At 42.2% G+C, this 26,707-nt stretch overlaps 1 protein-coding gene across 1 annotated transcript in view; it reads left to right on the forward strand.

Moving 5' to 3' along the window:
- The window catches only part of KIAA0319, a 71,268-nt gene extending 45,599 nt beyond the window's left edge, over window positions 1-25,669 (forward strand). The window contains exons 11-22 of the mRNA XM_082637887.1: window positions 2,819-3,047; window positions 6,146-6,269; window positions 6,919-7,051; window positions 8,073-8,221; window positions 9,684-9,835; window positions 11,492-11,630; window positions 12,549-12,708; window positions 17,328-17,470; window positions 19,161-19,283; window positions 20,528-20,618; window positions 22,425-22,516; window positions 25,054-25,669. Of these exons, the coding sequence (XP_082494013.1) occupies window positions 2,819-3,047; window positions 6,146-6,269; window positions 6,919-7,051; window positions 8,073-8,221; window positions 9,684-9,835; window positions 11,492-11,630; window positions 12,549-12,708; window positions 17,328-17,470; window positions 19,161-19,283; window positions 20,528-20,618; window positions 22,425-22,516; window positions 25,054-25,232 (1,714 nt within the window). The 3' untranslated portion in view covers window positions 25,233-25,669. The remainder of the gene's footprint in view (window positions 1-2,818; window positions 3,048-6,145; window positions 6,270-6,918; window positions 7,052-8,072; window positions 8,222-9,683; window positions 9,836-11,491; window positions 11,631-12,548; window positions 12,709-17,327; window positions 17,471-19,160; window positions 19,284-20,527; window positions 20,619-22,424; window positions 22,517-25,053) is intronic.
- Window positions 25,670-26,707: the final 1,038 nt, after the last annotated feature.

Raw genomic sequence — 26,707 nt, forward strand, 5'->3', positions numbered from 1 at the left:
AGTGGTGAGTAATATTTCATTGTCTGGATGCACCACAGTTTATTTATTCATTCACCTACTGAGGGACATCTAGCTTGCTTTCAAGTTTTGGCAATTGTCCATAAAGCTGCCATAAACATTCATGTGCAGATTTTTGTGTGGACAGAAGTTTTCAACCCCTTTGGGTAAATACCAAGAAGAATGATTGTACGGTAAGAGTATGCTTGGTGTTTTGTGGGGTTTTTTGGTGACCTGTTTTGTGGCTTACTAAACATACATTGTACATTTGGTGTGGCCCTTCAGGAGGAGAATGCATTTAAAAGTCAAAATAGAGTAGCTTTTGTTTGTTTATCCAAGGTAAAACTTAGGTGATCATTGTGGATGTGATTTCAGACATGTTTGTGTATTGCTGAGAACTTGAATGTTCTGAACTGTATGGGATCTAAGGACACCACCAGTCATTCTCAAAACAATATCTGCTAGTAGCTTCCAGCTGCAACCTTATTGTCTGAAAGTCAGCACCTCTTATAGAGTATGTTTAGTTTTGTAAGAAATTGCCAAACTGTCTTCCAAAGTGGCTGTACCATTTTGCATTCCCACCAGTAATGAATGAGCGTTCCTGTTGTTCCACATTCTCACCAGCATTTGGTGTTGCCAGAGTTTCAGATTTGGGCCATAGTATAGGTGTGTAGTGGTATCTCATTGTTGTTTTAATTTTCATTTCCCTGATACTGTATGATGTGGAGCATCTTTTCGTATGCTTATCTGCCATATTCTTTGCTGAGTAGGTATTTATACTAGTTTGATCCCTGGTTGGGGAACTAAAAAAAACATGTCATGTATTTATTTTTAGTTTACCACACTGGCCACCACAGCTTGATCCAGAAGAAATATAGGTTTCAAGAGACAAGTAACAATGCAGGTGTTTAAGAAAAATGATATTTTCTTCTTATAATAATAATAATGCATGTTTGCTATAAAAATAAAAAACAGAATGTATCTAGAAGCAGAAAGAAGGAAATTAAATACCTCCCATAATTCCACTACCTAGGAATAAACATCCTTAAGAGTATAGTACTTATATTTATGTTCCTTTTTCTATACACATAAACTTGAAACTTTTTTCTTACTTGGATCAAAATGTATAAGATGTTTTACAAGCTACCTTCTATATTTTCTTCTAAAATTAAAAAATTTTATCTTTCATGTTTAAATTTTATCCGTCTAGAATTGACTGCATGTCTACCGCGGTTAGATCCAATTTTATTTGTTTCCACATGCATAATCAGCCTATTGTCCCATTACTGTTTATTGTCTAGTCTGTCCTTTCCCAATATGCAAGACCACATCTCTTCTATATCAAATTGTCATGTATGAGTGGATCTGATTTTTGATTCCCATTAATTATGGATATCTGTGTCATTAAATATTCTGCAACATCATGTTTGATGCTGATACATTTTAGAAAATTAATTTAACCCCATTATTCAATGTTTGGGGGAACATTCTTATAGTTAAATTTTGGAGTGCAAGTAAAATTTCTGGGTCAGAGGCCTGTATGTTTTTAAGGAGTTTGATATATATTGCCAAATTATTGTCTACTTCTTATCTGAGGGTTTTGCTAAGGTAAACTTGTGGAAACTTTATAACATAAAAGTCTAAGGGGACTTCAGAAAAGTTATTTTTAAAAGTCTTTGTATAACACTTATTTATTGGGGTAAAATTTATATACAGTGAAATGCCACTTTATGAGGTTCTTTTGATTAATTTTAATTTAATGACTCTTTACCCATCTCATTGAGACAGGCCTACTTTGTTTTTTTGTTGTTGTTTGTTTGTTTTTTGTAGTTCCCCAACCAGGGATCAAACCTGTGCCCCCTGCATTGGGAGCACAGAGTCTAACCACTGGACCGCCAGGGAAGTGCCAAGGCAGGCCTACTGCTAACCCCATTTTACTAGGAAGAAATTCCCTTAGGGGCCCAGAATGTGTCCTGACTCAGCCTGGTTGAGGAGGAAGGACCTTAGGTGTTTGGTTTGCTGTCAGAGCGAGAACTGGAGTTTGGACCCTGGCTGTAAGGAGTATGTGGGATAGAGGCCCAGAATACGGGGGCCCCCTGTACAGGTACCTTACCTACAAATAAGGCCTGTGTTCTTTCCAGAGCTTCATTCTTGTATTCCTTTTTACACCTGTTACACATGCATTGCTGCTCCAAACTAAATCTTGGCCCCGGAAGAATGAAGTGACCTTATTTCACTGATCCAGTTGCCACGTCACCAATGAGTTTACTACAGGAGGGTCAGTGCAGCTCTCTGTGTTGTTTGTGTAGGCAGAGTATCGTTTGTATTTCAAAGTGCTTAATCCTAAAATTGCTTTGCAAGGAGTGTCCTGAAAACACTTAATATTAAGTCCTCTAGAAAAGAATGAGAAAATTAAAAACTTTGTAGCTGAAAATTCAGGAGTGATTTGCTGTCTCTACATGCTCAGGCCTGAAGGCAGGACTTAAAGCTGATACATTTTGAGTCTCAGGTGGTAGAGAAAGGCTTCTGTGTTGGCTGAGGATGGTTTCTTCATCCAGCATCTCAAAGAATAATGAGAAACCCATAGAAAATAAAACTCTATCATGTGACTATATTACTAGCTAAAAATAAAGTCAGTCAACAGAAACAAAGAAAAAATATAGCCTCAGGTCTCTGTTCTCTCCTCAGCTTCATCCTCAAATTTCTATTTACACCTGCTCTCAGTTGTCCTGAGAAGTGTACCATAGGCAGACTAAACTGACCACTTGCCTTGAGACTTGGCATATTCATGCAGTGTAAGAGCTTCCTCTCCTTTGCATAGATTGACGGTTACAGACTCAGATGGAGCCATTAGCTCCACAACAGCAGCCCTAATAGTCAACAGTGCTGTGGACCATCCACCAGTTGCCAATGCGGGACCAAATCAGACCATAACTTTGCCCCAAAACTCCATCACTTTGAATGGAAACCAGAGCAGTGATGATCACCAGATTGTCCTCTATGAGTGGTCCCTGGGGCCCGGGAGTGAGAGCAAAGAGGTGGCCATGCAGGTGAGTTCTCCATCCTGCCTTCAGACTTTTATTTGTCTATCTGTGTGTTCATTTGTCCATCCATCCATCCATCCATCCATCCATCTATCCATCCATCCATCTCTCTCTCTATCTAAAATATTGGTACAAGGGGGCAGCTAAATTCAGAAAATATGTTTTATAAAATTGTTTGATATATTACAACTATTAGAAGAACAGCTAAACTCACAAATCTTCCAAATATATGTCACTTTCCTTCACCTACTCTATGTAAGCCCAGGATAGCAACTAAGCAGCTCCTATACAGATGACTTGAACTTGAGGTTAGTTTAGGAAAAGTCTGACCCAATATTTGCTACAGAAATATTAATTTAGTATTAGGATAAACCTTAGGAATAATCTAATATAAACCTCATTATCAGAAAATTCCTTTTTATTTTGTTTCTCCTATTTTTAGAAACTTCATGTTACCTTTTCTGGATCCAGTGGTCTCTTGTTAAGATCTTTTTGTATTTACCTTTTGATTTGTTCAGATTGCAAATATATCTGTCTAAAGTCATAATAACCTTGAAATGTTGCTGTATTTGTATGCGTGAGTATGTGTGAGCTGTTTGCTTATTCTACTTCTGGTGATGGCCAGAACTAACCAGCTTGGTATTTTTGAAGTTATGTTATTATTTAAGAGTTTAATGGAAGAAAGATAATACCTGACATTACCACCTTCCTCTTCTCCTTCAAACTCCATCTCACCAGTCCAAGACAAATTTCTCATTAGTGTTTATGGTGAAGTCAGACATTCCATGAAGACTGACCTACTTTACTTTTTGATATTTCTGGAAAGTGCTTTGTGATTATGATGAATTAAAAATGACTGGTTGGATGCATGGGTCTTGAAAGAGCCGCGAGTCCTCTAGATACCCTTGGAGAGCACTTGGTATAGAGTTCATCTCTACCTAAGAGTTGTGGTAGATGCTATGTTTGCTTCTGTTAGGTTAAGAATTTGCATTTGGTGGGGGTTGGATACAAACAGGAAGATGGATATTTTGTATTTTCTCAGTTAAAAAATATTCCAAATTTTCTTTCCCTAATTACTGGGAAGTATGTGCCCAGAGCTAAACAACTCATAGGACTTCCCTGGTGGCACAGTGGTTAAGAATCCGCCTGCCAAAGCAGGGGACACGGGTTCGAGCCCTGGTCCGGGAAGATCCCACATGCCGCAGAGCAACTAAGCCCGTGAGTCACAACTACTGAGCCTGTGCTCTGGAGCCCATGTGCCACAACTACTGAGCCCGCATGCCACAACTACTGAAGGCTGCGCGCCTAGAGCCCCTGCTCCACAACAAGAGAAGCCACCACAATGAGAAGCCCGTGCACGGCAACAAAGAGTAGCCCCCACTCACCACAACTAGAGAAAGTCTGTGCGCAGCAACGAAGACCCAATGCAGCCATACATACATACATACATACATACATACATACATACATACATACATCAGACACATTTATCTTTAGACAATCTTGGGATCTGTGAAAATAAATAAATTATAATAGGACTTAAAGTTAAAAATCCTTTTCAGGATGCCATGAACTTCAAACATAGGCAATAACTGGAAATATTACCAACAACACAGCAGCAACAAAATGAAAGGGTATTAACCTGTAGGCAAGAAGTAGCTAGATACTATATACTCAATTGAAAAAATGCCTCATTGAATAGTTTTGTTGTCCTAGCATTTAAAAAAATTATTTTTACAGCAAGGACTTACTGTATAGCACAGGGAACTATATTCAATATCTTGTAATAACCTATAATGGAAAAGAATCTGAAAAAGAATATATATATACACATATATATATAAATTAAATCACTTTGCTATACACCTGAAACATTTTAAATCAACTATACTTCAGTAAAAATTTTTTAAAAAGAAATACATGCAAAAAATTCAACTCAAAAGATAACAATAAATGGAGAAAAATAACAAAATTTATTTATTTATTTATTTATTTATTTATTAAATTTATTTTATTTATTTATTTTTGGCTGCACTGGGTCTTGCTGCGCGGGCTTTCTCTAGTTGCGGCAAGCGGGGGCTACTCTTCATTGTGGTGTGCGGGCTTCTCATTGCGGTGGCTTCTCTTGTTGCAGAACACCGGCTCTAGGCACGCGGGCTTCAGTAGTTGTGGCACGTGGGCTCAGTAGTTGTGGCATGAGGGCTCTAGAGCTCAGGCTCAGTAGTTGTGGCTCACGGGCTTAGTTGCTGCATGGCATGTGCGACCTTCCCAGACCAGGGCTCGAACCTGTGTCCCTTGCATTGGCAGGCGGATTCTTAACCATTGCGCCACCAAGGAAGCCCACAAAATTTATTTTGATTATAAAAGTAATACATTAATTACTTCCTGTGGTTAAAAACAAACTCAAATTCTGATAAAGTGAAAATACACCTTGACCTCATCCAAGTCCCTTTACTCAAGATAATTATTTTTATGAGTTTAATGTGTGTGCATACCAATCTCCTCTATGTGTTTGCATACGTGTATATGTGCATGTAGCAAATATCTATCATGCTGTATCCATTGTTTCACAGCTTTCTTTTTTTGCTTCGTAATGTCTTTGACATCTTTCCACTTTATTCTTTATAAATCTACTTTATTCTTTTAAACTTCTTTTTTTTCAGCTAGCATCCCACAGTGTATTGTGGTGGGTTTGGCCATTCCCCTGTTGATGATTGTTTAGATTGTTTCCATTTTTTTATTGGTGTCATAGGCAGTGCCTCAGTCAGCACCTATGGGCGAGTCTCCATAATTACACATGTGGGCGTTTCTCTAGTGTAGGTACTCAATAGAAATGCTGGGTTGAAGAGCATGTTCTTTTAACATTTGAATGGATGCTGCCAGATTGGCTTCCAAAAAGTCCATATTAATTTATATTCTTTCAATAGCATCTGAGGATATACAGTGGACTTTAGATCCCATTTTCCTGGGACATGCACATTTTTTTTTTAAAGCAGGATCTCCACATTTAGTAAAATCACTAGTTTTTCATTATGTCACGCTAATTACTTGTGCTTCTTTAATATTATTTTTTCTTTTTCATTTTTGTATTTGCTGTTACTTAGGGAGTAGAGACACCGTACCTTCATTTGTCTGCAATGAAGGAAGGAGATTATACATTTCAGCTGATGGTAACAGATTCTTCAAGGCAGCAATCCACAGCTGTGGTCACTGTGATTGTCCAGCCTGGTAGGTGAGATGGGAAAGGGATTTAGCCCCAGAGGTTAAAACAGAAATGACATCTGGGCTTCTGGGCTTCAGACCAGCCAAATTTGGTACAAATTCTCTAAATCTTTGAACTATCAAGAAATCAGGGCTGCAGGAGCTGAGTCTTAATATCAAGGCAATTTGCTTTTGTGGTTCTGAATTATGTCCTATCTGTGTCTCCAAACCATGGCATGAGGGACAAAATGAGAGCTATCTCCAGAGTCACTTTGGGCTCTGATGCCATGCCCCACTCTGCTGCAAAGCTCTAGGGCATCCTTGAAAAGGCTGGTAGTTATGTGTGGCTTGATACTCAGATGGCTTGTGGCCAGACATTGGGGAATTAACTACAATTCCACTCCATGACTTTTAAGGTATTTTAAAGAAACCAAAGACGTACATATTAGGGAACAGTATTTCTTGCTGCCTGTAACCCCCATCTCAGACTTAGAATGTTTAACTCCTGGGTCAGCTAGGAGACTGCAGTGTTTCACCCCAGGATTCCCAAAGGACAGGGCATGCTCTAGTAGCTGCCTGAGCTGAATATGAGTAATTTGCTTAAATCAAGAAATCAGAGGATGGCAGACTTAATGCAAAGAGATAATATTTCTTCACACCGTTTCTATAATTCTAGAAGACAACAGGCCTCCGATGGCTGTCGCTGGCCCGGATCAGGAGCTGGTCTTCCCGGTGGAAAGCACCACCCTGGATGGGAGCAGAAGCAGTGATGACCATGGCATTGTTTTCTACCACTGGGAGCATGTCAGGTAGTCAGCCCATCTCATCACTGAGTGCTGGGTTCCCTCTCTGGATGAGAGCTAATATTACCGCTGCTCTGGAGGGTCTACATTAAACAATCAGCTTGAGAGTGTTGAGGAGTCAGTATTTAAGCACATTTCTAGAAGTGGCCAGGGAACTGTTGATTGGATTCTATATCAGGTGTGGATGGACAAGATGGACATTCCTTGACAGTGGAGAGAGGTGGAGCTGGGGCAGGTGGACAGGGCTGTCTTAGTGTGAGGTGAGCTTCATGACAGAAGAGGTGCAGGGGAACCTGGGTGGGGTCCTCACGAGGCCCCCCAGTCTACACTCACTCAAACCACGTGCAGTGACTGTAGACAACAGAAGTACAGAGTTCAAGGGGATTCCTTTATCCTCCAGCGTTTTCTGTGCTGTACATGCTTAATCTCATGGAATCCTAGGTCAGTTCTTAAGAAGTAAATGATATTATTCCCATTTTAAAGGTGAAGAAACTGAGGCTTGCAGAGATGAGTGAGTCACAGGGTCTCTGGTTGCCCAGATAGTAAGAGAGCAAGAGCTGAGGCTCAATCGTGGGTCTTCCTGACTACAAAGCCCATGATCTTCACGACTCCGCTGTCCTGAATAATTTCTCTTGAGCCAGGAGATCAATTACCTGGCTCTCTCTCTCCTCCTCCACACTCTCTCGAAAGATAACTGAGGATTTCAGCTGATTTTATTCAAAGGAGAAACAGGAATAATTTATAAGGCTCCATTCTGATCATTTCACTGACAGTTCAATTTAAAAAAACCGAAGACTCCAAAATCCTCTGCCCAGGAATCCAGCAGCCTCTGTCTGAAATAGGCTTTAACTTGTGACTCTTACATAGAACTAGAGGATCTAAATGAATACAAAATTATCTTGGAATTCTCTAGATGGTATATATTATTGCTGTGAAAAGAAGCATTTATAAGGACACAAACAACATACCTGCCGTCGTCAGAATCCCATGCCCCCTGCCTTTTGTTAATGACTGTCCTGTTTCATAGAGGCCCCAGCGCAGTGGAAATGGAAAACATCGACAAAGCTATAGCCACAGTAAGCGGTCTTCAGGTGGGTACCTACCACTTCCGTTTAGCGGTGAAAGACCAGCAGGGACTAAGCAGCACAACCACCCTCAGCGTGACCGTGAGGAAGGGTGAGTCAAGGCAGAGGGCAGGTGGACCTGCCAGTGGAGGAGGTTGGGCCCCTTCTGCTTTTCAGTCTCACAGACCCTAAGCCAGGCCATGGTTATCTGGAAACGTTAGTGTTTGCTTATTGGCTATAGCAGATACCGAACTCTGCTTGGCCAAGCAAAGGTCACTCTTCTTCCGTCCATGTGCACAGCATTTCCTTTTGTTTGTGGAGTGTGTGTCCTAATAGCTTCATTCTCCTTCTATGACTACTGGCAACTAAAGCCCCATGTCCTAGTGACCACATGATGCTTTGCTTTCTCTCTTCCTTGGAAATCTAAGAGCAGAGATGGTTTCAAATTCTGTGTTGTTTCTTAATATGAAATGTGTGGTCCAGTCTTATGACATCCTGCTTTATGTACTTGTCTCTTTTTTCTTTTCCATTTGAGCGTGAGCTGGTTGAAGACCTTTGTTTCAGATATTTCTGTCTCTTTCATGTGGCACAGTGCTAGACTCATGGCAAATCAAAGATGTTGGTTACTTCAGTGAATGAATAAATGATTATGATGTATTGAAGATCAGAGGTGTAAAAGAGCATGGCTGGATGGGAAAATCCATTCACCAGTATTATGGACCAGCAAGAGTGTCAGTTCACTGGGGAGGGTGGCTGAGACAAAGGCAGAAGCTCAGCCTTGAGGTATTGTATGTGTCATGTGTCACGCTGAGGCATTTGGACTTTATTTGCTGGGCAGTTGGGAAAGGATGAAACAATTTTATCAGCACAGTGACATCGATTTGAGTTTTTCTCAAACGTCTTATTATGGAAGTTTTCAGCCATATATAATAGTAGTGAAAGTATGGGGATATGTATGGGGATATGTGCATAAAAGGGGGTGGTTGTCTTAAGTTCCAGTTTTGAAGCTCGATTGTTTTTTATAGAAGGATTTTTGGGCTTACTCAATTTACTGCCAGTCTATTTCTATTCTTTCTAGCCTTTCCCTGTATCGACAATGGAATTAAGCCTCCTCAGTGCCAGATTCTCCCCACTGCCTTGAATCCTCCCTCTTCAATTTACTTAGACAAGCAAGATTTGGCACTATTAGAAACAAAAATATTTCTGTGACCAGATAGTGTGGACCAGTACAAAATACTCCATAGCATATTCTAAACCAAAATATTATCATTTTCCGGACCCCGAACATAAGTAAGATCATGATTTCTCTTTTCTAAAAAGAGAAAAAACTGTAATGATAATAGAAAACTGTCCACTGTATAGGCTGCCAAATTACAACTAGCTAAGTGCAAAAAGAACTTTAAGAAAGTCTGTATGTTATCTAATGGGTATTTGGGGCAGGAAATGATGCTTTTTGGATATTTTAAATCTACATATCTGCAAGATGGAATAGTCATGGATAGTTTGTGATACACTTCTATCACAAGTGTTTTAAATCAATTTCTTTGCTTTCATTTCTGCTATATTTGACTTAGAAAATAATAGTCCTCCCAGAGCCCAGGCTGGTGGCAGACATGTTCTTGTGCTTCCCAATAACTCCATTACTTTGGATGGTTCAAGGTCTACTGATGACCAAGGAATTGTGTCCTATCTGTGGATCCGGGATGGCCAGAGTCCAGCAGCTGGAGTGAGTACTTGAAGAGAATTGCCCCTGGACCACTAATCATTACATCTGTATTAGTTTGCTAGGGCTGCATAGCAAAATAGCATAGACGGGGTAGCTTAAACAACAGATATTTGTGTTCTTCCAGTTCTGGAGGCTGTGAAGTCCAAGATCAAGGCGCTACCCAGTTTGGTTCCAGATGAGAGCTCTCTTCCTGGTTCTCAGACAGCTGCCTTCTTGCTGTGTCCTCACAGGGGTGGGGCGGGAGTTGGGGGTGGCGGGAGAGAGAGAGGAGAGAGGGGAGGGGAGGGGGAGAGAGAGGGCTCTTGGGTGTTTCTTCTTATAAGGACACTAATCCTATGGGATCAGGACCCCACCCTATGACCTCATTTAACCTTAATTACCTCTTAATAGACCTTATCGCAAATAGAGCCACACTGGGGAATTAGGGCTTCAACAGATGAGGGAACACAGTTAACTCCATAGCAATGTCTCTGTTATGACCTCATCTCCCTTTCCACGGTCCCCACTAAGGTGTTTATGCTTCTAGGTTTCTCCTGAGGGCTGGAGGCAGCAGGCTGCTGTTCAGTTTAAACAAATCTGAAGTCCCTTCCGACTTTTTCCTTGCCCAGACTTTCCTTGCCCAGGTTTGGGATCAACAAAGCCATAGCCTGGAGGGACTTTGAAACCATGTTTTCTCACGGGACTCATTCTGCTCCTTAGCTTCCCCGTTGTTCCTATTTTGGTCCAAATGGATTCTTTCCTTTTCCTCAACATTGTACCAGATAGGTCAATAGATCGAGGATTGCTATTCCCATTTCCTAAGTACAGAGAATGAGATGCAGGGATGGAAAGTGACTTGGCCAAGGTTAACTAACTCATCCTTAGTCAAACCAGATAGACCTAGGTTTTTTAGCTCCTGGCAGGCCTTTTTCCCCATTAGATCACTCTGCCTCTTAGGCTGTAAATTTAGGTACATCTTCATTCTTGCTGTTGCTATGGACTTGAGAGATGCAAATTTACTCTTGGAGATGTACTGAAGGAGTGGTCCCAGGGAAAGAACTGAGAATGCTTTATAATTTCTAAAGTAACTCTGGAATGGATACTGTTCAGCCAGATGGGGGGTTAGCTTCTAAGTGTAATTATAACAGCTCTCTGATCAGAGCCCTTATTACCACCCTCTTCTGTTAGCAAGGTCAGAGCGAGGGTCTGGGAGATTCTTCTCGAATTCTTTGAGCAGAGATGTTGCTACTCAGGCTCTTGGGTCATTTGAGAAGGTGAACCTGATACACCATGAGGAAACCCAAGATGGGAGCATTGTAAAACTATCTTTGAAAATAAGACCCAAAGCACTTCAAAGAGAGTGCTTCACCCTCCAGGTCTCTGCCCTAATTTCGGTGGTTTCCCCCTCTGTAGGGTGGAATTTGGTAATTCCTAGAGAGCCCTTGGGAATCAGCTCAGCTCACAAAGTCCTGTCTGAGGATTGTGCCTCCTGGTGCTTTAAAAGTGGGAAAGATGCTGAGGATTACCCGGACCATCACTAACCCACCACCTTGCTTCCTCTTCACCCTGCCCCTTAGAATCATGCATGTGTGACAAAGATGGGACCCCAAGGTTTGGGATCAACAGAGGCCCAGGTTGGGAGCTGACTATTGAATCATGAACTGGGTTATTTCTCAGGATGTCATGGATGGCTCTGACCACAGCACGGCCCTGCAGCTCACCAACCTGGTGGAGGGGGTCTACACTTTCCACCTGAGAGTCGCTGATAGTCAGGGCGCCTCGGACATGGACACTGCCACCGTGGAAGTGCGGCCAGGTGCGCTCACAGGCTTCCGGGCCTGGGTTTGTGGGGCTGGTCCGTGAGCGGGGGCTGGGGGGAGGGGTCAGCCTTTGGGGCTCCTTGCAGGTGACAGTGGAACCCGGTGTGGGAAGCTGGGCCCACTTTGAGGTTTTCTCTGCCTGTGGTTATCTATCCCCAAACAGATCCAGCCTCCTAACTCATTAGGGAGAATTGGATCTGGCAGCAGGACTCCCTGGTCACTTTGATTTTCCTGCCAGAAGACAAAGACCTAATGTGAGGTGGACACGAGGCCTTCATTCCTGGGAGCGCGAAGAGGGCAGCTCCAGCAAGGTGGCCACACTGACCCCCGGCATAAACTGGGCCGGGCCCGCAGCGCTCGGAGACATAGTTCTCTTACCAGGCCCGAGGAGGTGTGTGAGGTCCCAAAATTTCACGTGAGCCCAGAGGCAGATTAGGCACACCTCCTTATCATCTGGAGAAAAGTTAATAGACAGCAAGCTGATATAAAAGAAGGAAGAAGGGGCCTCCCTGGTGGCGCAGTGGTTGAGAGTCCGCCTGCCGATGCAGGGGATACGGGTTCGTGCCCCGGTCTGGGAGGATCCCATATGCCGCGGAGCGGCTGGGCCCGTGAGCCATGGCCGCTGGGCCTGCGCATCCGGAGCCTGTGCTCCGCAACGGGAGAGGCCACAACAGTGAGAGGCCCGCGTACCACAAAAAAAAAAAAAAAAGAAAAAAAAAAAAAAAAGAAGGAAGAAGTACTCTCAGATAGTGGCTCCTGTGGTACTTGGAAGAACTGACCTGAGCCCTAGAACCTAAGCGTAGAAATTACACAGGGGTCGTTTAAAGCTCTTTAACTATTACACAGGCCTTGCTCCTCCTATTATCAGGCCTGGGGTTTCCAAGTGGAAAGCCCATGTCTTCTCATTTCCCCAGACCCGAAGCAGAGCGGCCTGGTGGAGCTGATCCTGCAGGTTGGCGTCGGGCAGCTGACGGAACAGCAGAAGGACACCCTTGTGAGGCAGCTGGCGGTGCTGCTGAATGTGCTGGACTCAGACATCAAGGTTCAGAAGATTCAGGCCCACTCGGATCTCAGGTAAGAACTGCACAGTGCAGCCTGAAGCTCGTCATTTCCTCTCTTGTTCTGTGTCTTTGCACGCATGTTTATCCCATTCATATTCTTTTTTTTTCTCAAAGGGAAGCAGTAAGGACAACATCATTATAGGTCTTTCCCACAAGTCTCTGTAAATGTTTGTTGATTGAGAATGTTCTGAATGAAGGCATAGGGAACATCAGAGGGAGCTGGGTTTTAGTTCTGGTATCATCAGAGGGCGTGCGCATGGTCTGGGGCACGCACGGGGGATGCCTCACAGCCAGACTTCATCCTTGCCCCATGTGTAGGGGCTGAGGCTTCTCTCAGTGTGAGAGGATTATGGGTTACCATTGCTGTCTTCTGAGGGTCTATAAGGTTCAACCTCTTCCTTGATTTCTTATAAGATTTACAATTTTAATTGAGTTTTTAAAAAACTCTTATCCAACCTATGAACAGTGAAGTGGGATGGGGAGAGAGAGAGAGAGACAGACAGACAGAATATGGGAATAAAAACCTACTATTCACAGTAAATCCATCTGCCAGTTATTGTCAGCTATTCTGTTTAGGTTTGCTTTTCAGATAACTGAAATTTACTTAGAAAAATAATAAATTAAAAATACTAGTTATTTTTTTATGGAACTCTTTCAAAAATGGATCATACGTTTCCCTTTCTTATATCAAACACTGAACCAAACACATCTGAAAATCAATAAAACCAAAAGTTGTTTCTTTGAAAGATCAACAAAATCGATAAAGCTTTAGCTAGAATGACCAAGAAAAAGAGAGAAGACTCAAACTGCTGAAATCTGGAATGAAAAGGGATATCACTACCAACCTTATAGAAATGAAAAGGATTATACTATGAACAATTACATGTCAACAAGTTAGTTAACCTAAATTAAATGGACAAAATTCTAGAAAGTCACAACTATAAAAACTGACTCAAGAAGAAATAATACATTTTAATAGACCTATAATAAGTGAAGAGATTGAATCAAAAAACTTCCCACAAAAACTAGGACCAGATGACTTCACTAGTGAATCCTACAAAATGTTTAAAGATTTAGCACCACAGTCACAGATTCTTCAAAAACATAGAAGAGGAGGGAACACTTCCCAATTCATTCTATGAGGCCAGTTTTACTCTGATAGCAAAACTAGACAAAGAGCTCTCTCTCTCTCTCCATCTCTCTTTCTCTCTCTTTCTCTCTCTCTCTCTCTCTCTCTCTCTCTCTCTCTTTCTCTCTGGCTCTCTCCCTCTCTCTCTCTCTCTCTCTCACACACACACACACACACACAATTACAGACCAATATGCCCTATGAATATAGAAGCAAAAAAGTTCAACAAAATATTATCCACATCCAGCAACATATTATTTATTTATTTATTTTACTGAGCTATAATTGACGTATAACTGTGTAAATTTAAGGTGTACAATATGTTGATTTTGTACATTTATATATTGCAATTGATTACCACCTAGAGTTAGCTAACACCTCTATCATCTCACAAAATTATCATTTCTTTTTTGTGGTGGGATCTAGTGCGTGTGCAAGAGATCTAGTCTCTTAGCAGCTTTGACTTTATAATACAGTATTGTTGTCTATAATCACTATGCTGTGCATTAGATCTCCAGGACTTATTTATCTGTTGGTTGCAAGTTTCTACCCTTAAACATCTCCCCAATTCCTCACCCCCTACCCTCAGCCCTGGTAACCACCATTCTACTCTCTGTTTTTATGAGTTCGGCTTATTTAGATTCCACATATAACTGATATATAGTGTTTGTTTTTCTCTGTCTGGTTTATCTCACCTAGCATAATGCCCTCAAGGTCCATTCATGTTGTTGCAAATAGCAGGTTTTCCTTCTTTCTCATGGCTGAATAATATTCCATTATGTATATATAACACATTTTCCTTATCCATTCATCCACTGATGGACACTTAGGTTATTTCCATATCTTGGCTATTGTGAATAATGCTGCACTAAACATGGGAGTGCATATATCTCTTCGATATCCTGTTTTCATTTCCTTTGGACATATGCCCAGGAGTGGAATTGCTGGATCCATCCAGAAATATTTAAAAGGATTATACACTCTGGCCAAGTGGGATTTATCCTAGCAATGCAAGGGTGAGTAAACACATGAAAATCAGTACATATAGTAAACCATATTAATAAAGGACAAAAACCGTATGATCATCCTAATAGACATGAAAAAGCATTTGACAAAATTTTTTTTTTTTTTTTTTTTTTTGGCGATACACGGGCCTCTCACCGTTGTGGCCTCTCCCGTCGCGGAGCACAGGCTCCAGATGCACAGGCTCAGTGGCCATGGCTCACGGGCCCAGCCGCTCCGTGGCATGTGGGATCCTCCCAGACCGGGGCACGAACCTGCGTCCCCTGCATCGGCAGGCGGACTCTCAACCACTGCGCCACCAGGGAAGCCCTGACAAAATTTTTTTTGATAAAAACACTTGTAGGTTGAATGGTGTCTCCCCAAAAGATATGTTCTGCCCTAACCCCTAGGACTTGTGAATGTGTCCTTATTTGAAATAGTCTTTGCAGATGGAATTAGTTAAGATGAGGTCATACTGGAGTAGGGTGGACCCTTAATCCAACGTGACTGTGTCCTTATAAGAAAAGAGACACAGAGACAGACACACAGGGAGCCTGCCATGTGATACTGGAGGTAGAGATTGGAGTGATGTGTCTACAAGCCACAGAACGCCAAGGATTGCCAGCAACAGCAGAAGCTAAGAGAAAGGCATGGAGCAGATTCTCCCCTAGAGCCTTCAGAGAGGATGGTCCTACCAACACCTTGATTTGGGAATTCTAGCCTCTAACACTGTGGGAGAATAAATTTCTGTTGTGTTAAGCCACCCAGTTTGTGGTACATTTTTATGGCAACATTTGGAAACTAATACAGATTTGAATAAAATCTCTCCAAAGAAAATATACAAATGCCAATAAGCACGTGAAAAGATGCTCAGCGTCACTAGCTATTAGGGAAATGCAAATCAAAATCACATTGAGATACCACTTCACACCCACCAGGATGGCTGTAATCCAGAAGACAGACCATAACAAATGTTGGCAAGTATACGGAAAAACTGGAACACTCATACGTAGCTGGTGAGAATGTAAATGGTGTAGCCACTGGGGAAAACAGTTTGTCAGTTCCTCAAAGTGCTAAACATAGAGCTACCATATGACCCAGTTATTCTGCTCCTGGGTATATACCCAAGAGAAATGATAAACATATGTCCATACGAAATCTGGCACGTGGGAGGCTCAAGAGGGAGGAGATATGGGGATATATGTATATGTATAGCTGATTCACTTTGTTATAAAGCAGAAACTAACACACCATTGTAAAGCAATTATACTCCAATAAATATGTTTAAAAAAAAAGAAATCTGGCACGTGAACATTGACAGTGGCATTATTCATACAGCCAAAAAGTAGATACAATCCAATTGTCATCGACTGATGAATGGATAAATAAAATGAGATATATTCATACAATGGAATAATATTTGGCAATTCAAAGGAGGGGTAAATACTGATATATGCTGCAACTTGGATGAGCTTTGAAAACATATGCTAAATGAAAGAAGCCAGCTGCAAAATGCCTCATATATATTCCATTTATATCAAAAGCCCAGGATAATTAAACCTACAGAGACAGAAAGTAGATTAGTGTTTGGCAGGAGCTGGGGGGGCGGCTGTTAATGGGTGTGGAGTTTCTGTGATGATGGAAACGTTCTGGAATTATTTATTTATTTTTATACTTATTTTTGGCTGTGTTGGGTCTTTGTTTCTGTGCGAGGGCTTTCTCTAGTTGCTGCAAGTGGGGGCCACTCTTCATCGCGGTGTGTGGGCCTCTCACTATCGCGGCCTCTCTTGTTGCAGAGCAGGACGCGCAGGCTCAGTAGTTGTGGCACATGGGCCTAGTTGCTCCGCGGCATGTGGGATCTTCCCAGACCAGGGCTCGAACCCGTGTCCCCTGCATTAGCAGGCAGATTCTCAACCACTGCGCCACCAGGGAAGCCCATGTTCTGGAATTAGATGGTGGTGTTGGTTGCACAACTTTGTGAATATACTAAAGGCCACTGAATTGTACACTTCGGAAGGCTGACTTTTGGGAGTTCCCTGGTGGCCTAGTGGTTAGGATTCTGGGCTTTCACCGCCTTGGCCCCAGGTTCAATCACTGGTCTGGGAACTGAGATCCTGCAAGCTGCACAGCATCACCAAAAAAAAAAAAGGGTGACTTTTTATTTTAAGTGTATTATATCTCAACAAAAAGGTAAAAATGAAGATGTGTCTGAAAGTTCTCATTCTGTGTGTGGTTATGTCTGTTTGCACACACATATACATTGCTCCTTTTATCCAAAGGTCTGTCTATCATCAGCTGAACTCTGGGACCAAAGAGCCTTTATTTGTGAATAGAAACCGATCAATCCCTTGGCCCTCAGAATACACCCCTATGTCCTTGCCAAGCGGCAGAGCTGTGGCTGTCTGTCTTCTCAGCCCCACAGGTCAGATGGCTGGAGTGGACGTGTCACATTGGTCACTGCATAACTGTGTGGCTGGCCTCTCTCTCTGTCTCCTCTGCAGTACCATGATTGTGTTTTATGTACAGACTGGGCCACCTTTCAAGGTCCTCAAAGCTGCGGAAGTGGCCCGAAATCTGCACAGGCGGCTCTCAAAGGAAAAGGCTGATTTCTTGCTTTTCAAAGTCTTGAGGATTGACACAGCAGGTATGTCCCCATCAGAAATATTCTTTTTTATTTTTAGTTTTAAAGTTCAAGTAATGTAAATACCTAATTGTTGTATATTCAGAATTGGATTCCACTGGACTAGACACCCCATCCAATTAAATGCAATGGGAGTCTTACAGAAACATAACTACCCAGGTTAAAGGAAAAGATTTTTCGGAGAAGGTGAAATATGATTTGGTTCCTATATGGTGGGACAGTAGCCAGGTCTCATAGTCTTTTTTGACTTAAGTAGGAATGAAGTTCAATATTTCATTATCTTTCCAATTTCTCCATGTCAACCCCTACGGGAATATTCTAAAAGAATCAGATTTGCTGATCGTGGCTATGTTTTACTGGCACAGAAAGAGGACATGTGGACATCTTTGCTTTAGCATCCAGGGATTTGTTTTGCATTTATGTCTCCAGCTGGTTTCCTGCAACGTACATTTGCCAACTATGCTTTGTCTTTGAGGGAAACTGGAGAAAAACAACAGCTATGGTCTGTTTTTAAAACCATACTCTTTCATACTGGTCATTGTCAGAGATTTCATACTTAGATGGTCAGAACAGTATTAAAAGACAGATAAGGGTTATTGGTTGGAAAAGCCGTGTTTATATAATTTATTGACCTGGGACATCGTGCCTTAGGTTGTGAACATGGTGTTATGTAGCCTCTTGGAAATTTAAGATAGCTTTTAAGTGCCTTCCAGTGGTACCTCTTTTCTTAGTGGCTTGCCTGCCACCTCTTCCTGGCACCAAACTCATTCATATGTGTGGATGGAAATGTGGTCTTTATCCCAGGTCTCTGTCCCCACCTTCCAAGGAACATGAATCCCTTATTATGTTAAAGGGGTCATTTCAATAAACACTGGGGACTGTGATACCATTTGGGGAGTAAAATTTAATTTGTTTCAGATGTATACCTATCCACAATTGACTTTCTTTGTAATATGGAGTAAATTATTTTTTTAAGAACTCCTTTTTTTCTAGCTACAAAAGTAATATTTATTTATTGTAGGAAATTTGGAATATCCAAGAAGACAAAAAAATTAGAATAATCCTTTAGATTCTAGAGTCTAGAATTCCCACCATCCAAACATAACTTTTGTTAATATTTTGGTGTTTTTCCTTCTAGTTCCCCCATCTCTAGACACAGGTAAGACAATCAGGATAATTTGATATATAATTTTTTAATCTGGTATTTAACTTCAAATCATATTATGATCATTTTCTCAAATCTTTTAAAATTCATCCCTCAATAACATATTCATGAACTCACAGTACTCCATCCTAGATACGTTCCACAACTTATACAACCAATCCTCTACTCACAGACCATCAGGTTGATTTTAAATAATACTGCAATGTAGATAAATCTTTGTGCACATCCCCAGTCGTTTTCACTGGATAAATTCTTAGAATTTCTCTTTCTTAAGCCAAAGGGTGCTATGTTTCTGCTACATGATTAAGGCTTTTGTTTCACAGCACAGGTGTTGGCATATTTCTGCCATTTGCTTCCAGATGAGATTGTCTATCCGAGAGACTTTCCCTGGGACCCCTGTTCACAGCGTAGGAGTCTCTTGATTCAACGAGCTGCCTCTGTTCAGGGTCTATGCTATGAAAAGACACAGCTGAAGCCAGGGAGCCCCTTTTCTCCATGGTGACCTCTGCCCCACTCGCCTCCTTGCAGGGTGCGTCCTGAAGTGTTCTGGCCACGGTCACTGTGACCCCATCACAAAGCGCTGCATTTGCTCTCAGTTGTGGATGGAGAACCTGATCCAGCGTTATATCCAGGATGGGGAAAGCAACTGTGGTGAGTCCTGGTGTGATGGTGGCTTTGGATGAGGAGCCTTCAGACGAATCATTCTGAACTGTCAGAAAGATCTGCCTAGCTTTGCAGCTGTAAATTCAATCCTTTTCTCACCTGAAGCCAAGCGAACGAGCTCACGTGGTGATGGGTTAAGATCCTCCCACGGTTCACCTTGGGGGTGTGTTTAAGGCTTTTCGTAAAACTTCCCGATGAGGAGATTCACGTTGGCAGAGCAGATGTGGCTAACCATCGCTGGCATTGCTGAGAAGGTTGCTTTGGGCTACATGGTCCCCATTTCCAGATTGCACCTGCCTTGGCTTGAGCTGAGTGTGACCTTCTGCTGAAGTGGTCCCTGGTGTGGACCTGGCTGGAATTAGATGAACAAGAAAATTGGCCCATTCTTCCAGGCTGTCTGCCCAAGCAGGCACCAAAAATTGGAACCACCGCCTCAGCTGGCCAAGCTGGTGCCTTTAAGTCTCTTCTGAGGAGGGAACTGTATTTCAATGCCAGTCTGTTCCTAAGAGTAATTTTGTTTTCTTGGGGATGTAGATGGACATAATTGGCTGAAAAATTAGGACGAGCTGACTGCCAAATTATGTTCCCACTCTCTACTACATAAAAATTTGAAAATAGCCAGCCCTTGGATTGTTATTCCAAGGAGCATATATAACATTTAACAGAGGTAAACCTTTTGTCTTTGCTCCATTGGCTTCTCTCTTCCTGAGTGGCTGGTGCAGAACTTTTTACCCTGGATTTCCACAAGGATGTGGGGGAAGTGAAGATCAGGTAGCTTCTGAGTGGCTGTCTGGCTCTGTGAAAAGTGTCTTCGTGTCATAGGCGACCATACAAATACTTTATTGGCTTTATTCAAACCAGGCCAGAACTAGTTTTGAGGTTCTGTGATTTTGGAATGAATATTTTGATTTGACTTTCATGGGTGTTTAAGAGGCCTTACTTCTTAACTGATGAATTTACTTTTTTTCAGATTATTCTGTTCTCAGGTCAGTGTGAAATATGTGCTCCATGAGGCCCCTGAATCAGTTGGATGGAAGTCGGGTGGTTTTAAGTTGTTCTTGATTTATTTGTCTTTCACCTTGCTTAGGCTCTCGACCAACCTGGCGAGGTGATAGCAGCATCACAGATGGCTTTGCTTGTAAGGACTCAGAACTATTCACTGTGAGTCATTGAAATAAAGCTGTTTTGCAAATGGTATGTAACATGTCCACTCTGGTTTTCTTGTTTTTCAGAGTGGAGTGTGTTCTATGTGACAACATTGGCTCTAACTCTTGTCGTGCTAACAGGGGGTTTAACTTGGCTTTGTATCTGCTGCTGCAAGAGGTACCTGGCACCCTTACTTATGTCTTTGAAATAAAGACGCAACATTGAAGGTGATATGACAGTTTTAGCAGCTTTTGCTCGGGTTTGTGAAGCTGCTGAACTCTTTGACAGTCACTCTTTTTATGAAGAGAAACTCGACTTTAAAAGTACTTTATAATGCATTCTCCCCCACGAGGCTTATGTGCCTAGTTAAATAGAATAATACTAGAGGCAGCTTTTTTTCATTGCAGCTCTCATATTTTCTAGAAGATTCAGTGATTCTGTATCAAATCTAATGCTCTTTTCTATCAGTCTCGCATTATGTTCACTAGAACAGTACCTAAGTGGCCTGACTAATCCACCCTTGGTAGAGAAAGGAGTTGTAAAAGTAGACTGATCCAAATGCTAGATTTACATTATTTTACGTATGTGAAGCAACAATCTAATCTACCTGAATTCTATTTCATAAATGCAAAACTTTAAGCGAAGTGAATACTATCACCAAAGAGGTTGTGCTTTAGATTTTTCCTTCTTTTTTCCCATGGAGCTGACCGCTGAGAAGCCCCAGAGCTGCCTACTTGTCCGAACCTTCCATAACCCCATGCTTGACCCTCTATAAGGAGATTTGTAGGAACAGTGATGACTCAAGTCCTTAGAAGACAGCATTGGGTCCACTTTCCTATATGGAACTCTATAAATGCTCTCCAAAGAAGACATGATAAAAAGGAAATAATGGTTATACCATAATAGTTATTTTTCAGATATCACTTATCAATTTTTTTAGTTTTATTTGTGGTTATTTTCCCAAAGGTAGGACTGGTGAAAGAGAGCACAGGCACTTAGAGGCGTCCATCCCATTAAGTTTTCCCAGAACCATCTGGGATGATGGTCACCCTGCTGTGCTTGGCTTTAAAAATTCTGCAGCTTTGTGACATTTGTATAAAGTAGATGAGGATGATGGTGATTGACTGTGAGCATTTATTAAGTATTTGCCATCGTGATGAATGGTTCTAAGTGATTTCTGTGTATTTTCTTATTTAGTCCTCCTATCAACCATATGAGAAAGGGACTATTCTTATTCCCATTTTACAGGTGGGAACATGGAATCACAGAGGTAAAAAAAATGATCTCAAAGTCACCCCGATAGTAAACCCAGGGTTAGAGGCCCATGCTGTTAATCACCAAGCTATCAGAAAATTGCCTTTGTTTGTTCTCTACATATCTTAACCATAGGGTTGATATGTATTTTCAAATTATCCCCTGAAGCATAGGATGAGGTACATAGGATCAGCCCAGTTGTTTTTATGTGTTGACTGAGTTATTGCTTATTCCTTTGGGGGAATTTATTATAATTTCTATTGTTTGCTTTTTTCTGACTGCCAGTTACATCATCTTTTCATTCCTGCATCTTTGGACATCTCAGGATAGTATAGGTTCAGGGGAAAACTTGCTAATCCAGGTTTTTATGAGGAAGGAATGACTCATGGAGAAAAGCTTGCTAGGCCAACACACAGGTATTGAGAGTTTCTGGAAAGGCCCCTGGCACCTCAGCCTGAGGATTGGGTGAGAGCGTGCAGTTAGGAGGGTGATGGCAGTATGGCCATTCTTACTCTGACATGTGTTTCTTCAAGATGCATGATGTACCTCAGACTCACCAACCTCAGATCTGGCTGTGTATGCATATCCTTAATAAAAGATGCCAATTAATAGAATGTAATCAATTCTAAAGGCAAAACATTTCCTTTGGTGTCCTCCACGTGTTTTAAATCCTGGATCCTAGTTACCCTTTCTGAGAATCTGAGTTCACCTTTCCTTTGTTCTTTTCAGACGAAAAAGGACTAAAATAAGGAAAAAAACAAAGTACACAATCCTGGATAACATGGATGACCAAGAAAGAATGGAGCTGAGGCCCAAATATGGTAAGGCAGCCTCCAAGATGATTTCCTGGTGCCTTTCCATTATTTGATCCAGGTGTCTGAGTGTCACCGTAGGTGAAGGGAGAACAGCAGGCTGGAGTGGGCGCTTTAACCAGGGAGGAAGAGCAAGGCTGGGATTCTGTGAAGAGAATCAACCTACTTCAATCCCGGGGCTATGCTACCTGGGAGGCGATAGTTGTATTATACACGTAATGAAATCTTGGCAAAGTGCTTTGAGGCATGAATGGGTGAGGGATAGGAAATGCCTATTATTGGTCGAACCAAATGACCCCAGGAATAAGACTGCTTTTCAAACAGGTGTCCCCAGTGCCTGGCTTTTCTCTACTCTTGGTTGGAGGGTGGGGCCTGTGGCGCTGTTTCACCCTGGCTCATCTCTGAATGCTGTTCCCTTTAGATCTGCCACACACAAAATGCCACAAAATAACATTTGGACTTCAAAACCAAACATTTTTCAGCATCTGCATTAGCTAATCAGCCATGTGTATAGATGGACACAAAAGCTTTTACAAACAATTGACTTTGTTCACAGCATGAATTGATCCCCATGCTGAGAACTACCTCTTGCCCACCTCAGTTAACTCTCTGATTCTCACTTATTAACTCTTGGAGACTAAAGGAGCCTTCTCTGGCCCTCTGAGGCTGCTTAGCACTGATTCTATGGACTTGTCATAATTCTGGATTGATGACTAAATTGATTCTTACAGAGGGTCGTAATCACTTTCGAAGTTGTGATATGCAGAACGTTGTCCACGGCAAATGTCATGTATCTACCCTCTGCACAGACCCTGAGTTAGGCCCTGGAGATGGGGAGGAGAATGAAGCATAGCGCCTGCCTTGGGGCGCTCAGAGCCCAGGGGAGGATAATTACACCAGAGTGAGGGTCCTACAGAAGCCGGACGATGCCCTGCAGGAACATAGGGGCCAGAATGACTGAGCATGTATGGAGAGTGTGGTTTGGGCCTTTGGCAGGGAAAGCTTCTCAGGAAATCCACATCATAGCGTGCATTTATCAAGTGCTCACCATCTGTATTACATAACTAATATCAGAGGTGTTATAAAGAGACTTTGTACCTGAGACCTCAAAGTGCTTCTGGGTGCATTGTCTCACCCACCTGCCTCCTAAAATACACTCCCCCTTCCTGTTTCTACTCACAGCCCCCCTGTGCTCCTCATTACCAGGCTCTAAACCTCAGACACTGGTGCTTGGTCCAGGATGCCTCGTCCTCACTCCAGCCACTCCATCTTGCCTAATCTCTTGCCCTCTTTCCTCATCGTTCTCACCACCACCCTAGTTCAGACCCTTGTGATCTCACCTGTGGGCTAATAGTAACAACAGTCATAGTTAGCAGGTACTTAATGTTTAATATGTAGGAGGTACCATTCTATGCACTTTACCACTGAATTCCAATCCTGCCAACAGCTCTGTGATTATCCCCATTTTACAGAAAGGGAAGCTGAGGCACAGAAAAGTTTAGCAACTTGCCCAAGTAACAGAGCTAGTAGGTGCCAAAGGCAGCGGGGACATGCCGTCTGCTGCAGAGCCTGGGCTCCCTTCCTCCGTGCTGTGCTGCTCCGTGTGTGTGGCTGGCTCTCCAGCTACTCCTCTTTCTTCTGTCCTGCCACTGGGTTTTAGTAATATCTTAAAACAACATTTTAATCGTGTCACTCCTTTGCTAGTAGGACAAAGTCCAAGCTACATGGCTTCCCTTGGATTTATGTGCTTTTCTATGAGGTCCCAGCCTCTTTTTTTTTTTTTTTTTTTTTTTTGCATTTCCTACATGAATCATTTGCTCCAGACTGCTTTCTGCAAATATTTCTGGATGCCTCCACATACTCCATGCTCCTCCACCGTCCTCCTGTCCAAACCCTTCACTCTCTTTAAATCCCATCCTGTGTGAACCATCCCTGAAGCTTATAAGTGTGCGCTTATCCCTTCTTGATTCATGTAAAATTTATTTTTAAAACTTTCTTGCCTGTCATCAACCCTCATCTCGTCTTTGTCTTACATCCTTAGCTAGACACTATAAATTCTTTGAGAGCAGGGGTTACATACCTGTCCCTTCTCTTATTTTAACTTCCAGCAATCAAATATTCTACTAAAAATATTTGAGGGGAACAAGTGGTAAAATCATAACGGTTTTCATTTATTGAGTGCTTACTAAGTGGTAAATGCTGGCAGGAGCTTTACATGCACGAGTTCACTTAACCCTCACCATAAACCCATGGAGTAGATGCTTTGTTATCTCCTAATTTAATAGATGAGGAGACTGAAAGCCCAGAGAGGTTAGGTACCTTGCCCTGGGTCACACAGCTGGTGAGTGACAAAGCTTGGGCTCAAGCTCAGCAGTGATTCCAAAGCCCCTGTTAATACTCACTAGGAAACCCCAACCGCCTGCTGCATTGTGAGTGATCGTTTTGCATGTGCAGAGCGCATGACTCGGTGCATGGTACCAGAATGATGGGCACCTGAGAGGAAAAGTGCCCTTCCCCCCAAGATGCATCTGTCTGCTTCTCCCTAGGTATTAAGCACAGAAGCACAGAACACAACTCCAGCCTGATGGTGTCTGAGTCTGAGTTTGACAGTGATCAGGACACGATCTTCAGCCGAGAGAGGATGGAGCGAGGGAATCCAAAGGTTTCCATGAATGGATCCATCAGAAACGGAGCTTCCTTCAACTATTGCTCAAAGGACAGATAATGGAGCAGTGGTGAAATGGAAGGACGCCCACAGGAATCCTTTAATCCAGGACAGTCAATGGGAGTTAAAAACAAAACTAACTCTTGTTAGAATAGCGTGTTCCCATCCTTTCACACTGGGCTGGAGGTGTGTCCCCATATTTTAAAAGACCTGTCTTCCTGGGGTTTTTGAGACACAAACCAAAACAAAAACATAGCTCTTTTAACTGAGATGCTTGTTAATGGGAATAAAGGTTGGGTAAGACGCTAAGGTATATACTTAGAACAGGTTTGTGTTTTTGTAGCTGGCACAGTGTTATGTTCCTATGTTAAGAGAAAGACGAACTTGTTTCTACCTGCAGACACTTGCAGAAGATGAGTTCAACATGATGTAAAGAGGGCCAATTTCTCTTAGGAGCTGTGATTGCCTTTAAAGACGACTTTTCAAGCGTGGTTTCTGTCGTAGGACCCTTGGAGTCCGAGGGCTGTGTGTCTCTCTCTCTCTCTATATATATATACACATATATATATATATATATATATACATATATATATACACACACACACACATATATATATATATATATATATATATATATATATATATATACTTTATCTGAGGAATGGGTTGTCCTCTGTCCAGCAAGTTTTCTGTGCTGAAGAGACACCCATACAGAGCCCAGCTTCCTGTTTTCGCTCCTTCGCTACGGCCAACCGCCATTTCTGTGCTTTCTCTACAGAGCTGCTCTTGGAAGTACGAGAGCTAAATAAGAATTGTATTCCGAGGACTGGAGGCAACAGAGAGGAAAGTGGGGTTTGCTGACGTGTAGGTTGAAGGTTGAAGGTAGCATTTTAGCATGTTTCACCTTTTCTTTCTCTGAGAAAAACAAGCCACACTGAGGCCTCTCTCAGCCCCAGTTTACATGAAACACAAGAAAAGTGATTATTAATTCCTTAGACATTTATTGAGTATGTGCTATAGGCCATGCACTTGGACCTCTATCAGTAGGAATAAAGACTCAGCAACCTGGTAATATATACAGTCGGGCCTCCATGTCCATGGATGCAGGACCCGTAGGGATGTGGGCCCCATGGATGCAGAGGTGGGAGGGTGGGGGAGGGCCGACTGTATTCCCAAATTCTGAAATACAATCAGTCTTAATGAGGATGGTGTGCTTATGATACTCGGCCCCTACAGGAACTTTCCCTAATAACTTGACATAGATATCCACTTCATATGTTTAAAAATATATTAAACCATTTTCTACTAAATATCTTACTTTAAATATATGAAAAAAAAAATTAAAGCATCCCCAACCACAGAGCAGCACCCCAGAGAAAGGACTTGGAGTTCCTTGTAGCCTGACAAGTTGGTGAGCTGATGACCGTTCCCCATCCGCCCGGGGTCCTGAGGCTGCGGGCCTGGGTGGTGCCCTTGGCATTCTTTGTAGAGAGATTAGAATGAGAGGTGGGGCCCGTCACAGACAAGCGTGACCA

The sequence above is a fragment of the Mesoplodon mirus genome (assembly GCF_964341445.2).
Source record: "Mesoplodon mirus genome assembly, chromosome: 12".
Lineage (NCBI taxonomy): Eukaryota > Metazoa > Chordata > Mammalia > Artiodactyla > Ziphiidae > Mesoplodon > Mesoplodon mirus.